Below are 15,257 nucleotides of genomic sequence, written 5' to 3' on the forward strand. Positions count from 1 at the left end.
AAAGAATCAGCTCATCAAATCAAGCTGGAGTCTAGTTAGAACACAACAACCTGTCTGAAACCACTAACCACCTTTGGAAGTTACAAATGGCCAAATTCACACTCACACACTCTCTCTCGCAAATTTAAAATGTGAATCACTAAAAAAGCTTGAACTCATGTATGCCACATTTCAGCAGGGAGTAAAACTTTTTAACATCCCAATGATAAACTCCAGGAAGGGGGGGGAGGTCTTTAGGCATGGAAATACTACAGGAACTTCACTCTAGCAGCTATACCAATACCCAAGACTGCACTACAATCAGATTTTCTTCACTGATTCAAATGGCTTCATCTCATAACAACATTCAAGAGGAATAAACACACACTTGAAGGGTCAAACAAATGCCATTCTGATTTGGTACACCAATGGAGTTGCTTTGGGTACATGTACATGGAAAAGGAGTTCCAGTTTGTTGAACATTTACAGCAATGAAGGAGAGCAACTGTTAAATTATCATATCCCCATACCAGTTTCCATTATGGGTAACTTCCTTGTCTGTCAACTGAACAAAGAGCCAAAACTCAGACCTGCTGTGAATGAGTGGGACCTTCTTTCATTAGATATGAATTGGGTGCAAGTGTATTTTTCAGTTTGTATAAGCAATACATCCTCCATGCCTGACCTTAAAAAAAAAGCACCATGAAGACTGGTAATAGCTTTGCCACTGGGTGTTATTTTACAACTATATATTGTAACGTAAGAAGTTGACATTGCATTGCTAAATTTAGCTGTACACGCTCTCATTTGCATGACTGCTACATTGCAGAACTATCCACTGTTGGTGGTGCATCTGTAAATATCCACTGAGTTCAAGTCTGGGAACAGACAGAGAACTCACTGTATGGTAATGCTGAGGTCAATCACACCTCTCCATTCTGTAACTTTACACTTGACACATAACATAAAAGTCTTGCTCTCTCTCTCTCTCTTTGAAGCCATTTTGTTTTGCATGGAACATGATTTTATCAAGGCCCTGAAAGCCAGACCCATAGGTTCTCCTCCCAAATGGCTGAATAATGATTGCTGAGTGCCACTCACCTCTCCGTCTCTTGGCCACGGCCTTCCGTTCTGTGTGTATTTGCTTTGATTCTGTCGCTTCTTTTGCCCTCCGTCAGCAAATTTGCACAGCAAAGGCTCAGTGGGGGCTGCAAAGACAAGAAACCCAGTCTATATTAGCAACCCCCCAAAGAAAGTGATTATACTAGCAACAGTAATGCTTTGTAATACTGGTCTTTTGAAGTAAAATCTTGCCTTCTGCAGATATATTTTGCATCTTTTAGCCTTGGCTCCACTGGCAGCTGTTCTTACTAACTAAGCTTAAAAAAAAAATACTGGCAGACCTTAAAAGACTATAACAAATATTGTTGAAAAAATAATCAGCCTACACAGAATGTTAAGTCAGTGCTATAGTGGAATAGTAGAGTCAGGCATTTATTTCTGTTATGTTAGACACGTATTCATGACCAGCATTTGTGTGAGGATAATCATGGCTTTATTAAAGCAGCTCTCTGCTTTTATTATAGAAACTTTGCAAGAATCTTTTTTGGGAATAAGTGTTCTCATGATTTCTGTGTTTTTCAGCCCCCAGGGCTTAAAAATCTGCATAAATAAAATAAATACAATAAAATAAAAGAAGACTTTTGCCAAACACAGTCCAATTACCTTTGTTTTCCTATAACTCCTTCCAGTTTAAGAGAGGTGGCAGCTGATGTGCCTCCTTACCTCCCCGACTGAGATCTGTTCTCTGAGACTACAATAGTCATCAAGGCTAGTGTGCTGCTGAACTATGAATGCTCAAAAAGCTACAGACCAGAAAATGGAACTCATAATAGAATCCTCAGTGAAGAAATTAACACAAACAACATAGGTACAACCGGAAGGGATCTTTGTGTCTTGGTACCTTCTCCCAACTATCTAGCTTTAGAAATAGGCTTTTAAATGTTATTCAGACAATGCTACAAATTCGGGTTGCCAACTTTCGAATCGCACAAACCAAACACCCCTCTTCCCTGCCCCTTCCCTGAGGCCCTGCCCCCTGCTCGCTACATCCCCCCTCCCTCTGTTCCTTGCTCTCCCCCCCACCCTTACCCACTTTCACTGGGCTGGGGCAGGGGGTTGCGATCAGGGAGGGGGGTGAGGGCTCCAGCTGTGGGTGTGGGCTCTGGGGTAGGGCCAGGGATGAGGGGTTTGCGGTGCAGGAGGTGGCTCAGGGCTGGGGCAGGGGTTTGGAGTGCGGGATGGGGGTGAAGGCTCTGGCTGGGAGTGTGGGCTCTGGGCTGGGGGAACAGGCTCTGGAGTGGGGCTGGGGATGAGGGGTTTGGGGTGCGGGAGAGGGCTCTGGGCTGGGGCAGGGGGTTGAGGCTCTGGTTTGGGGGTGAAGGCTCTGGGCTGGGGCCGGAGATGAGGGATTTGGGGTGCATTCCAGCCGAAAACCAGATGCCTGGAAACCCTACCGCAAATGCATTTTCTATCTGGAATTTAGCCCTTCTCTTTCCCCAATCCACAAGGGGGACCAAACGCTAATCATTTTAGTACTGCAACTGTTAGACTGCTTCTCCCCTCTCACTCTGCCCAGAAATGATCATCCATGCAAACTGATACATGCATCAATATTTGTACCAAACCTCAAAGGGTTTGATTCTAATAAGCCTCAAAACAATGCTTCTCATGTGAATCTTGTTGGAACTGTCTGAATCTCTTGGGTCTGCAGATTTGGAAAGGAAAACTGATGAGAAGTGAGCTTCTTGCAATACTTCCAATTTTCCTGAGCCTGGTAGGGTGGAAACTCTACAAGAATAGACATTCTTACAGTATTACAACACCTCCACTTATGACTGCCACCTGAAAGTGCAGAGATACCAAAAAAAGGGTGGGGGGGGGGGAAGATTAACCAATTTTTTTAGTTAAAAAGGTGTTATTTATTTTAAGTTTCCTGGAAGTTCTTATAATATTTGAACAGCTCATCCATGCTTAGTAACAGGTAGATCAAAATGGCTCACAGATATAAATCTCAGGTTTAAATTGTCCTCATTTGAAAACTGTAACAAAGCAACAGAACAAACAGAGGCTCCAACATTAGAACCACACTGTTTCAATGGGATGGGATCCCTTTGGCGACATCTGAAGCTTGAATTGCTTTGTTTTCTTTCAAGTGCCCATTTTACCAGGGCAGTAATTTCCAGGATCACTTGAAAATTGAACTGCAGGAAACAATCTTAGTATTGGCAGGAAGATGGACTAGATGACCTCAGAGGCCTTTTCACACCTCTGACTCCTATTATTGTATCAGGTTTTAGTACAGGCAATGCTCAGCCAGCCATTTTAAATTTAAAATAATGAAAGTTTAAAAGCCTCAAGGTGGCTGTGGGGATTCTCTCTGCAGATGGCTAGCTTCCAAGGGCCTGATTACCCCTCACTTACACCAATTTTACACTGATCTATCTCCAACGATTTCAGTGCAGTCCCTCATAATTTACTCTGGTGTAACTGAGAGGAGAATGCTAAGATAGCACTGGAGAAAAATTTATTGGAGTCACTCCTGAAGCTTCAAAAGCTTTTTATTTTAAGATATATATATATATATCAATCACTAGAAAAAGCATGACATAGCAAATTCATGCATGGCGTACATACATACACTATAACTACTGGCTAACTACATGCAGGTGGCATCGGCACATGCGCGTTTAGGTAGTACATTACGACCTGGTATAGAAAGGTGGGAGATGATATGGTTTATTACATCTCCTTTTCTGTATACTAGTAAACCACAAATGGGAGGCTGTTGCAATTTCTGGCTTTCCAGATATCCATCAATACCATTTTACAGCCTCGTAGTTGTTAATATGGACCTGTCTAAAGCTGACTAAGAAGAGAGTGGCACAAATCACTGAGTGATATTTCAAAACAACTCTGTTCTTGTCTAGAGAAAGAAACACACTGACTTGACTATAGGGACCCCGGGACATGCACATGATACCCTTCACAGCTAGATTTCTGTTTGGGAAAGTCCACTCCTCGTTAGCAAATTAGAAGGAATTATGACGAACAGATCAACTCACACAAATGCAATCAGAGCATTAATGCAGCGTATGGACTGAAAGCCTGGTTTTGGCAGGAAGGGAGAGCCACATTATTTTAATACAACACCTTACACCCAGCAGGACACCAAAACCCTTTACCAAATATATTGGCATATACTCTACTATAGTATTTATTTAGCCACAGACGGGGCAAGATGTTGCAGCCAACACGAAGATATAAAGACACAAATACAACGGGCTTGATTCTGTCAAGCCAGAGGGGTGGAATGTCAGGGAGCCAGTTCCCCAATTCTTAGGGCCAACCCTGACCCCTGTGAAAAGTACAGTTGCTTCCTAGCAGGTCCTGAATGGGCCCTACACCAGTGAAACAGAGGCATAATGTAGCTAAACTCTGACCATACCACGACCCCACACCCTAACATGGCTCTTACACTATGGTGCAGGGATAGGAGATACAGGGACTGGAGCTAATACATCTGTGCCAGCAGAGTTCCCCTCTGAAAGGTGAATTCTCTGTTGGCCAGTTGTGTGGCCAGTTCCTGGTCTCTTTGTACCTCCCAGAATGACAAAGTGGGGCCAGATGGAATTATAGAATCTAGCCTTAAATATCCAGGATTTGTCTGATTGTTTTTAAGAAGGGAAGGAAAGGGAGGCCTCAACCCACGGGATTTTAAAAAATAGACTTGACAAACCCTACGTAGTGTACAATAGAGAATATTTCTGTATGGGAGCCGGATTTGTTGGCCTACAATAATAATTTTCCTCTCTCTCTTATGTCTATTATTCTATGATATTGGAGACAAATCTCTCCAGCTGAAACAATGGGAGTTATTTTTTTTCCAAGTTAGGCAATAACTATCCAAATGAGAATTGAACGAAGATAGTGGGTATCATGCACCCATTCTTACACAACATGCCATGAAGAGATTTTAACAGTCACAAGTGGTTAAGGGCTCATCAAAAGAGCATCTCCAGCAGCATAGCGTAGCCATGGTACCCTGCTGGGACTAATTTATAGAGACAAGTACCAACTATGTAATTATACCACAGTTTCCTGCAGCACCTTGGAGGGCTCCCATCCAAGAACTGACCAGGCCCAACCCTGTGTAAACTTCAGAAATCTAACAAGAACTCAGCATCTGAAATGTTCTGAGTTATTCAGGGCAGGAAACCAGATGATGTGACTATACCAAAAGCTACTTAACTACTAGCCAGTAGAGGGGCTGCTGTTAAAGCAGCATGACAAATGGAAAAGATTGGTAAGGCAAACAGGCAATATTTTGGAGAGTCTATGAAAGGCTCCATTATTCATGTTAGATCCTGGCTGAAAGAGGAAAACAGCCACCCACACCGAGTAGGCATCACCATGATCAGTGAAAGGGGAATGTTCAGCCAACTCTACTTCTTATGTTACATAGCTCAACTCAACCAGGGGAAAGTGTGCAAGTCCTGAGCACATGCATTTGCAAGGAATGCTGCACACTGATCTGGCAACTCTTGAGCATATGTCCTCCAAACAATGCACAGATGTCTGTGTTTCGACAAACTTAGATATATTTTCTTACTTGAACAGGGAAGCACTGCCAAGGAGAGAGACAGAGAGTCATTTAATTGCAATCAGAGACATGGAATTCAAGAAAGATTCTGAATAACAAAAAAGTAGCATGAGGAAGCTAGATCCACATTTCTCAATCAAGTGCTATTCTGTGCCATTTTAGGGACAAAAGGTTGATACAGGTCAGTGTTTCTTGTTATCCTGGGATTTATCATAATCTACATAGATTACATGCTGGTTCTGCTGGCGGAGGTGACCCACTGCTATATAATAATTTGCATTAAAATTGCTCAGAAAAGGTGCTGCAGATATTTTAGTAAAGAAAGGTTTTCTGCTTTTTGCTGGAAAATAGTTTCAACAAAAAAATTCCAAACAGCCGACAGCCACGGAGTAATTTCTACAAGGGACAGTGTAATCAATTATGTAAATATTCAGTGTAATGACACTGCATTATCTCACATCACCCCGGCACAAAAGCCATGAAATGTGGCTCATATCACAGGGCTCTGGCTGCCCATAATGAACTTAACAAAATTATAGATAATACTCATTTTGGCACATTTGGGAAGGAATCTGGGTATTTCAGAGGTCTTTATGAGTGCTTGCGAGAGAGTGATATCCACAGGTTCATATTAGTCTTAATTTATTACAACATGCTGATAAAGGTAAAGTATTAAAAAAAGAGTGTCTTATGAAGTTCAGTTGGTGGTGTGGAATTTACAGTACAGCAGGGATGTGCCAGCAGCACTGTGACTAGGCTTACATTTAAACTTTGCAGTTTGATAGGACTTAACCACAGTTTTATTTACGTATAGGAATAACTGGGTGAAATTGTATGGCTTGTGTTATGCAAGTCTGACTAGATAATCTAATACTTTCTTTTGGCCTTAAAATTTACATCTAATATCTCCTGTACAAATGTAAAGTGCAGGGTAAGAACTATGATAGTTGTGCATTTTTAAGAGAAATTTGGTTAATGGTGAAATTTGGGGAGATGTCTATAAAAGAATTAAGAGTTTAGAAAAAAACAGCAATTTGGGAAAAGTTGGGTATGGAGTCTCATCGGTTTTTCCAAAACCCTTTTGCATGCAAGCACACAGATACAAATCTCAGAGACATGTCATAGTTGCCAGGCATGTGCTGAATCTTGTTCTGATTTTAAAATGTTCAAGGGTTACAGCCAAAAAGAGGTTTTGCTCCATAAATCTAGCACTGCCAACAGCTGCAGGACAAATCCCCAGTTCTCATGTTGAGCCCTGCTCTGCGGTTCCAGAGGAGCTTTCCGGCAGCGGACGATGGCCGTGCTCATGCGGAGTGAACAAACCTGCTCTGGTGCAGCCATGCAAGGAAAGGAGAGACTTCTTGCTTGTCCCTCTGCTGTTACAAGCCAACGAATGTCTCTCTCAGAGTCTGGCGCTCCAGGGGAAGAAAAATGATTGTATATAGGCAGGGAGGGGCCAAAAATGGGACCAATGTCATTGTATTGTGGAGGACGGAAAGCCACACCGTGGAGGACTAGGCTGTATGGAAAGGGCAGGTGTTGGACGGGTAGTCCTCGAGTGGGAGAATCCCATTTATTTGGATCTCCTGGACACAGACCCTGGAGAATGAGATCAGCACTCCCACAAGGTAGATACCGGACAATCTTGCTGCACGTGAGTGAGGCTGAAGGAAAGGGAGTGCCCTTCTCCCACAGCAGCAGCAATGCATCAGGAAGCACAACAGCTGTGCTGTCAGAAAAGACCAGGATACTCATCAATGTTTCTGTCAGCCTCATAAGCACAATGCCGCTGCCACAGTCCTGAGCCACTGAGAGATGCCCATCTCCCTACTGCATTCAGCCCTATTGCATGCTTTGAGAGGAAGGGTCTCCAGCCTTTCCAGGATCAGAGCCATAGTCAAAAAAATTTCTATTTTAATGCAAGTTTTCTTAAGAAATAAATGCATAAAAATAGGAAACACAGGAACGAAAATATCTGCTATTACACCATATCAGCAGAGCTATTTCGAAGTAAAATGCTTTTCAAAGGGTTCCATGAGACCTCACTGTTGCTTTAAAGATAACAGAAAAGGAAAAAAAAATCTCATTCAGGTACTGTGGTTATCAGTTAAAAAAAGTAACTGTTTAGAAACCATTCAAAGCATACCAACAACATATGAAAAGTATCAAAGGTAGAAGGAATTGTACTAGATGTGAGAAATGATTTGTATTTCAAATGCCTCATGTGGGTGGAGTGTGGGAATCTTTTAAAAATATTTCTGCTGTTGTTTTTGTTTGCTCCTGCTGGACATTTCTGAATTCCCCGATTGTACTTTTACCTTTTCCTTATTGTTGGGTCTGAATAATGTGGCTTGAAAATATATTTTAGCATCCCCTTCTGTGCTCTTGCCAATCTTTCTAAACTTTAACATAAAATAAAACATAGTGTGAATATTTTATAAGTGTTCATATTTTGAACTGATAAACAGAGCAACTTATTGTATGGCTTGCTTGCTTTCCTTTTTCGTTTGTTTGTATTTAAGGGTATTTTTGATCTCTTCAAAGCCTATGGGAGATGTGGCATTTCGCAGTGCTTCTGGAATGATTTTTTAATGATGCTCACCTTTTAGAAAAGTCAGGGGTCTGGTGCTCAATAGACCAAGTTAGTCTATTAAAACAATATAAGCTCCTCGGGACAGGGGATGCATCTTTGCTGGCTTCTTACACAGCAGTAGCTGTAATGGGGCCCATCACCCTTTCCAAGGGATAAGCTCTAAACTTGGGAAATGCTTACAAGGGGCCTGATCCAAAATCAAGTCAATGGGAGTCTTTCCATTAACTTCAGTGGCCGTGATTCAGTCTTTCAATCCTGGGAAAGAAGCAGAACCAGCATCAACATCAGGGATATTAGAGGCTGATTGGAGAAAAGGTTGTGGTTGCTGTTGTTGTTCGGTGGTAAAATCCTGACCCCATTTAAGTAGATGGCAAAATTCCCATTGGCTTCACAGTCCAGGAGCAAGGATTTCACCAAAGGAGTTCCGGGGAGGGGAGAACAGAGGTTGTATTTTTATTTTCTTCAACCCAGTTCATTCATCCCACCCCGGTCCATTACTGAAAGGGGCTCTGTGCATTACTGTTACAGTTCTGGCACGATAGCAATGTTTCATACTTAGTGGCTTTAGAGAGACTGATTGTACAGACAGACAGCATTAACAAGCCATAGGGCTAGTTAGTTATGTCTCCCCACAGCAATGGATAATACGCAAAACAGGACAGAATCGCTAGCTGGGAAGTAGCTGTGATAATCCCCACCAAATCTTGTAGTCCATTGGAAACATTTCACGTCAGGGGGACAAAGTCAATTAAGCTGAAGAATCTAAAAGTTCTAATTGGTTATTAATACAGAGGCTCCTTATTATGCATTCACCCGAGCTTAGATGAATTCTTATAAAGAGAATCACTAGGCTGCAAACGAGGCTGGTAATGCTGAGAAGAGCCTTGGTATATGGAAAAATCTACATCTATTCATGAACATGTATTTTGCAAATGAATGAGAAGGGCGAAAGCTTCTCATTTCCATCTAGCAAATCCCATTTTGCCATTTCAGGAGCTCTGGAACTTTTTTTGTTTGAGGGGATGTGAGAAAAGATTGTCTTATCTTCTTCCCATTCACAATCATGTTGCATCTATATGGCAACGACAGCAAGTTCTTAGACAGAAAAGTAAAACTAGGAATGTATCTGTGTATTTTTAACTGTTTTCAGTTCATGTTTGAGAAGCGGGTACTTTTGTTCTTCATTTAATCTACTCCCATCAGTTCAGTTTCCCTCAGCTAGAAATAAGGAAGACAGTCAGCTCTGTACACATTACTAGCAAGTTCTCTGTGGACCATCACGGACTATTTCAACCCTTCCTGCCTCCAGTTCTGCTGTTGTATCACAAAACAACAAGAAACAAGCCATTGATAAACCAAGAAACTCCCAATACTGCACAATCAATGATTTCTTTTGAAGACTATTTCACAAAAAGTAGAGCTAATTTATTTTTCATCCTTGGACAATCTTATTCCATATTGAAAAGCAGCAGTAAAAAGAGATGGGTTTGGAATTACATTGGAAATTCAAAGTTTTGGTAGTTTAATTTCTAAACCCCCGCCCCCAAGTTTTGGAGATTGTCAACTGTTTCTTCGTACGCAGGGATCATCAAATGTCCAGTTGGAACATTTTATTTGAGCACAGATCACTCGCCTCCCACAAAGCACAACTGGTCTCTGTGCGATCTGAGGAAATCTCACATCATCCGACAATAAATCAAGAGTAGTTTCCAGGCAGTCTGTAACTGGTCCCATTCGTGTAAGTAACATTTCAAGGCTGTGAGACTGGCATATATAGGATACATCTGTGCTGTGACATTGTGGCAGAACAACTCAAATTAAGGTCTTGATCCTGTAGCTGGCTTCAAGTGAGTGCCTGAATCCTAATAGTAGAAATGCTCATCCTAAATGTCTTGCTATGGTTTGATCCTGCAAGATACTGAGCACTTTGGTTTCCATGCAGCAAAGAACTTACATCCTTAACTTTAACAGGGCTACTTATGCACTTACAATTAACCATGTGCTCATGTACATTGCTGAACTGGGACCTTTAATGAGGTCCTTACATTTTCTTTTATCTTAGACTTTAAGTTTTAACTTAGTTTTAATTTATTTTAACATTGATTAAAACAGAAAATCAACAACAACAAAAACCCCTCCATGGATACAAGACAGTTCTGCAATCCACAGATTAAAACATGATCAGAGACATTATAATTTATCTTGTGAAAGGGAGCATTTAAAATATAATTATAACAATGCACAATAAGAAAAGAGCATAGTAATTAAGAAAAAGTGATTACTGTGCATAAGCAGTAGCTGATTTCAAGGCCACCAAACTTTTGCTGATTTAAATGTGGTTTTTTTTTTTTAAAAGAGAATAACCAAAAGCATTAGTTCACACTATGGACCAGCAGGATGTAAAACTGTTTAATTGTTTTAAATTTTTAAGTAAAATGAGGATCAAAAGTATCGGAAACAGAAACTAGCTCAAGTCCTACAAATTAATTTGGTAAAAACATTCTGTCCTACAATTCTGTATAATAGGGACCTGATTTGCATCTGGTGCAAAACAGAACAGCTCCATTCTTTTGAATGGAGTTACACCAACTCACTCCAGCTGAGGATCTGTTCATCATAATACATTCTGATAATTAAACTTAGCTTTTTGAAGCCTCTGCCTTTTCATTTCTTCTATAGAGAAAAGCTCAACAATTTTAAAGTTAATTGCTTCTGAAGCACTGCTCATATAGTATGTTCATTAAAGCTTGTCAAAGTTTTTCTGTCAAAACTGTTTTTCAACAGAAAATATTTTTTTGACCAACATGAAAAAAAAACCTCAATAGAAATTTTTGTTTTTTTGATGAAAAAATATTCCAAATGAAAAATTTCAAAATGGTTTCAAAATTATTCAAAAACTTTCATTTCAATTCAGTGTGTGTGTGAGTGTGTGTGTGTGTGTGTCTGGGGGGAACCCACTAACTTTTTTATCTCTTTCCTTCCTCCCCCCAAACACACACTGGAAAAGGGGTTGGAGCAGAAAGTAAAAGAAAAGAGAGAGAGAGAGAGAGAGAGAACAAGTTTATTTCCTCTACACATTTACTCATTTCTTTCTTCTTCTTTTTTAAAAAAAACCTTTTTTCCAGTGGATAAAAAGAAAAAAAAAGTTTCTTCTCCTGCCATTGAACTATAACATTTTTCATTGAAAACATGCAAAATTTTAAAAAGGAGACATTTTCATTTTCCCCTCAAAATATATGTACTTTTTAAATCAATTGTACTTCGTGATATTGCACAATGACTAGTTTGTTGCTGTTCAATGCAAATATGGAAGAATGTAACTGCTTTCCTGCATTCTTTGTTACTGATACTACTTTATCTAAATTATTCAATAGTCCAATCACAATGACATCAGCTACTAAGACTTGATGTTGAGTTGGTTCACACTAGGTTAAAATGTTAAATAATAAAATAATTTAATGTAACTATAGTGCATTTGTAGAAATGATTTATAAAATCTATATTCAACATTACAAAAAGTTACCAGACAAGATACCATGGTGATGAGTGGCAGCAGAAATCCTTAAGTTAGACAGATGACAGTATAACAAGCAGTCACTAATTCATGCTCAAATGCTTCCTTGCCATCTCCTGCAGCGGAGACACGTAGGGCTGCTATATGTACAGGCAACTGTAAATAATGTTCTGCTGTCTTTTAAACTATCTGTGGATTTATACAGTTCTAATTCTGAAACAAAACAATGGGTTAACGTTGCTTTTGGTTTCTACAAAAGGCCCCTTTACTATATGATTGTATAATGTGGGGAAACAGCTTTATATAACCGAAAAGTACCCCAAAGCGACAATTAAAAAGAGAACAGCTGTTTGGCTAGAAACGAAAAAGAGTGAATAACTTTTGATAAACTATATTATAGCTTAAGTAATTATCTCCAGTTCACCTCTCTGTCTTAAGAAATAGGAAACCATCCTTTCATCTTTTTCTGTAGCAATTTCTTCCAAAGTGCACGAATACATTAGAAAAGGAAAGTAAATCTCAGAGGAGAAATATCATGTCAAGCAGCAAGCTGATGTTTCTATTCTAGAAACACAAATTATTTAGAAAAGATAAAAGAGTTAATTGTGGGTGTACTTTGGGGGAGCCAGCATGCCAGCTAAGGAGCTCGAGCCAGCTCTTATTCAAGTCAATGGAGAGACTCCATCAACCCCAATGGAGGAGGGTTGCCAGATGTCCAGTTTTTAACCTGGCAGTGTCCGGTTAGCCATAGTAACTGGCCTCTGCCATTGGGAGGGGGGTGGGGGGAGGCAGGAAGAGAGCACTCAGGAACACCTCCTCTGGCAGAGAGAGGTACCAGCGACTCCCTCGTCCTGCACCGAGCATGGCTCTCCGCTTCCCTGTCCTGCCCCACTCACTCCCCACCCCCAGAGCGTGGTTCTCCCTCCCTTCTCCACCCTGCCCAAGTCACCCCCACCACCGGAGTGCGCTCTCCCTTGAACATCCTAACCCAGTCACCCCTCCACCCCTAGGCCCCTGCTCAGCTGGTAGGGGGACAGAGGTGGAGAGTGCAGAGAGTGATGGTGTGGGAGGAAGAGGAGCGGGGGTGAGCAGGGAAAGAGGTGGAGCAGGGGGCGGGGGAAGCTCTGGTGCTCAGGGTCCGGTTTTCACAGGTTAGAAAGTTGGTCACCCTACAATGGAGGTTGGATCAGGCCTCAATCAAAATTGTGCTTTATCATTTCATTGAGGAAACCCAAAGAAGTGTTTGTTAGAACTGGTTAGAAACTGGAATTTCCATTCTGCAAAACATTCTGACATTTCTAAATTTGTTTTCATTTGGAATCAAATGAAAAAGTTGAAATTTTGAAATTGCTCTCAAAACAAAAATAAAAAAAATGATTTGGAACTATCAAATGTTTCATTTCAATATTGTCAAAATGTTTTATTTTTATAATGTCAAAACATTATGATATAAATATTAAACAGAATATATCTAATATTAAATGTAATATTTAAAATATTTTGATATAACAGTCAAAACAAACGAGAAAGTCAAAACAGTTCCTGCAAAATGTTTGGTTTTGACAAAACTTTATTTTTCCACGGAAAATGATTGCTTCAGTTTTTTTTGACCAGTTCTACTGTTTCTCTCCTGTCAGATGGGTAACAGGAACTGATCCTGAACAGTATTAAACAGATTTATGTGAGGGAATTGCATTCCAGAGCAGGCACTTCAGTGGCTCAACAATAAGGAGTACTTGGATTTTTCTTTTATATTAAACTATGGGCCTGAATCAAAGCCCATGAAAGACTCCTGTGACTTCAGTGGGATTTGGATAAGGCTATTTTGAATGGAAATGTAATGAACTAAAAATTTCTTTCCTGTTAAGCACTTGTGTTGATTTTGGCACCAGCCTCAGAGGCCTGGGATGGGAGAGATTACAAAGTGTAGCAATTCCTTCTCCCGCCACTTTCATTGCTTTTGTGTTAAATATCACTTTGCGCTAAACAGTAATACGTGAGAAACTTCAAACCCATCTAATCTTACGTTAAACATTTCTTTGGAAGGGGAAGGACATACTGTACTCACATTCTGAAAGTGCTGGTCAAATGTACGTTAATTTTACAAATGTAAAAGTCCTTCTAAAGACTGATTCTCCTCTCACTAATGTATACACTAGTGTATATCAGGAGTAACTCTACTGAAGTGAATTGAGTTGAATCAGTGCAAAACTGGTGAAACTGTAAGTGAGAGCAGAATCAGGCTATGTGCGCCATTGTGTGGCACCAATGACTTCAGACATTACTGGTAGAAGGGGAGGGTTACAGGAGTGATCTCTTAGGACGTGTCTATACTTTGAGCTGGGCGTCTGATTCCCAGCTTGAGGAGACATACTTGCAGCAGCTCTCATCAACCTAACATGCTATAATTAGAGTGTACCCATAGCAACGTGAGCTGCAGGATGTACTAGCCACCCCTCGTATGTGCCTAGGGTCTCAGACAGGTATGTACTCGGGGCAGCTAGCCCATCCCACTGCTCGACCTGCCCCGTTTACAATCTATTTTTAGCATGCTAACTTGGTGAGAGCTACCACAAGTATGTCTCCTCAAGCTGGGAATCACAGCCCTAGATCAAAGTGTGGACATGCCCATGGCTGTGTTTTTAAAATGCCTCAAGAAGCACTTAGATGAAAGGAGATCTTTCTATTGAATGAATACACAATCAAAATAACTAAACAATGTGGAGATCACTCCATCCACCTTGGTTTGATAATATTACAGGACAGGACCCATATCCCACTAAAATTTGCAGGATGTATTTACAGAAACTGGAATCTAGCCAGGTCACTGGAATTCCACATGATGGGATCCTAAATGGCCAAAAGGGGTGAGGGTTTTGGACTTATGCCTCATTGAAAAAGGACAAGAGTGCACTGTACCAGAACATTAGATGAGTTCAGATTCAGAGGAGAGTACCAAATATTGACTCACTGTAAACACTTCCTGCATATGTGCAACGTCATATGTTATTTAAATATTCTATTTTATCTGGGTTGTCTCACTTGATTCTGTTACCTTTATCGGCCTTATTTAGTAATGTCCATCAGAGCCTGATCAATATCATTAAAAAACTGAATGTTGCCTGTACAATATTTAAGAAACAACACCTTAGCTTTCCATTTTTAAGGACTTTTGGTGGAACCCAAGCCCCACATAGCTCCGCCATCCTTATTTAATGTCGCAGTGACTAAGCAGAATGCTTAAGAAAAGAAAAGCAGTTGCATCTTTTCTTGGTAGAGGTGCAAACAATTGGTAGAATAAGGGCACTATAGTTTCCTATCATGGATCTTATCCATTTGCAATGATTTGCTATTGGACAGCTTCCCCAAGAAGAAAAAGTGTTTTGCATTGGCGTAGATTTTGCATGAACTGACAAGATATGTGTTTTCTTTCAGATTATTATTGGGGATTCTGTTTCCGCGGTTTCTATTACTCATTTATTTTTCAAGTATCAGAGGGGTAGCCGTGT

General features: G+C 40.5%; 1 protein-coding gene across 2 annotated transcripts in view; it reads right to left on the bottom strand.

The window, feature by feature from the left end:
* Nucleotides 1–15,257, bottom strand: part of RBMS3 (RNA binding motif single stranded interacting protein 3) — a 557,223-nt gene that overhangs the window by 97,786 nt on the left and 444,180 nt on the right. For both annotated transcript variants that reach the window (XM_026649362.2, XM_026649363.2), the window contains one exon: nt 1,081–1,187. In XM_026649362.2, coding sequence (XP_026505147.1) covers nt 1,081–1,187 — 107 coding nt within the window. The remainder of the gene's footprint in view (nt 1–1,080; nt 1,188–15,257) is intronic.

The sequence above is a fragment of the Terrapene carolina genome, unplaced genomic scaffold (genome assembly GCF_002925995.2).
Source record: "Terrapene carolina triunguis isolate 2854851 unplaced genomic scaffold, T_m_triunguis-2.0 Scaffold84, whole genome shotgun sequence".
Lineage (NCBI taxonomy): Eukaryota > Metazoa > Chordata > Testudines > Emydidae > Terrapene > Terrapene triunguis.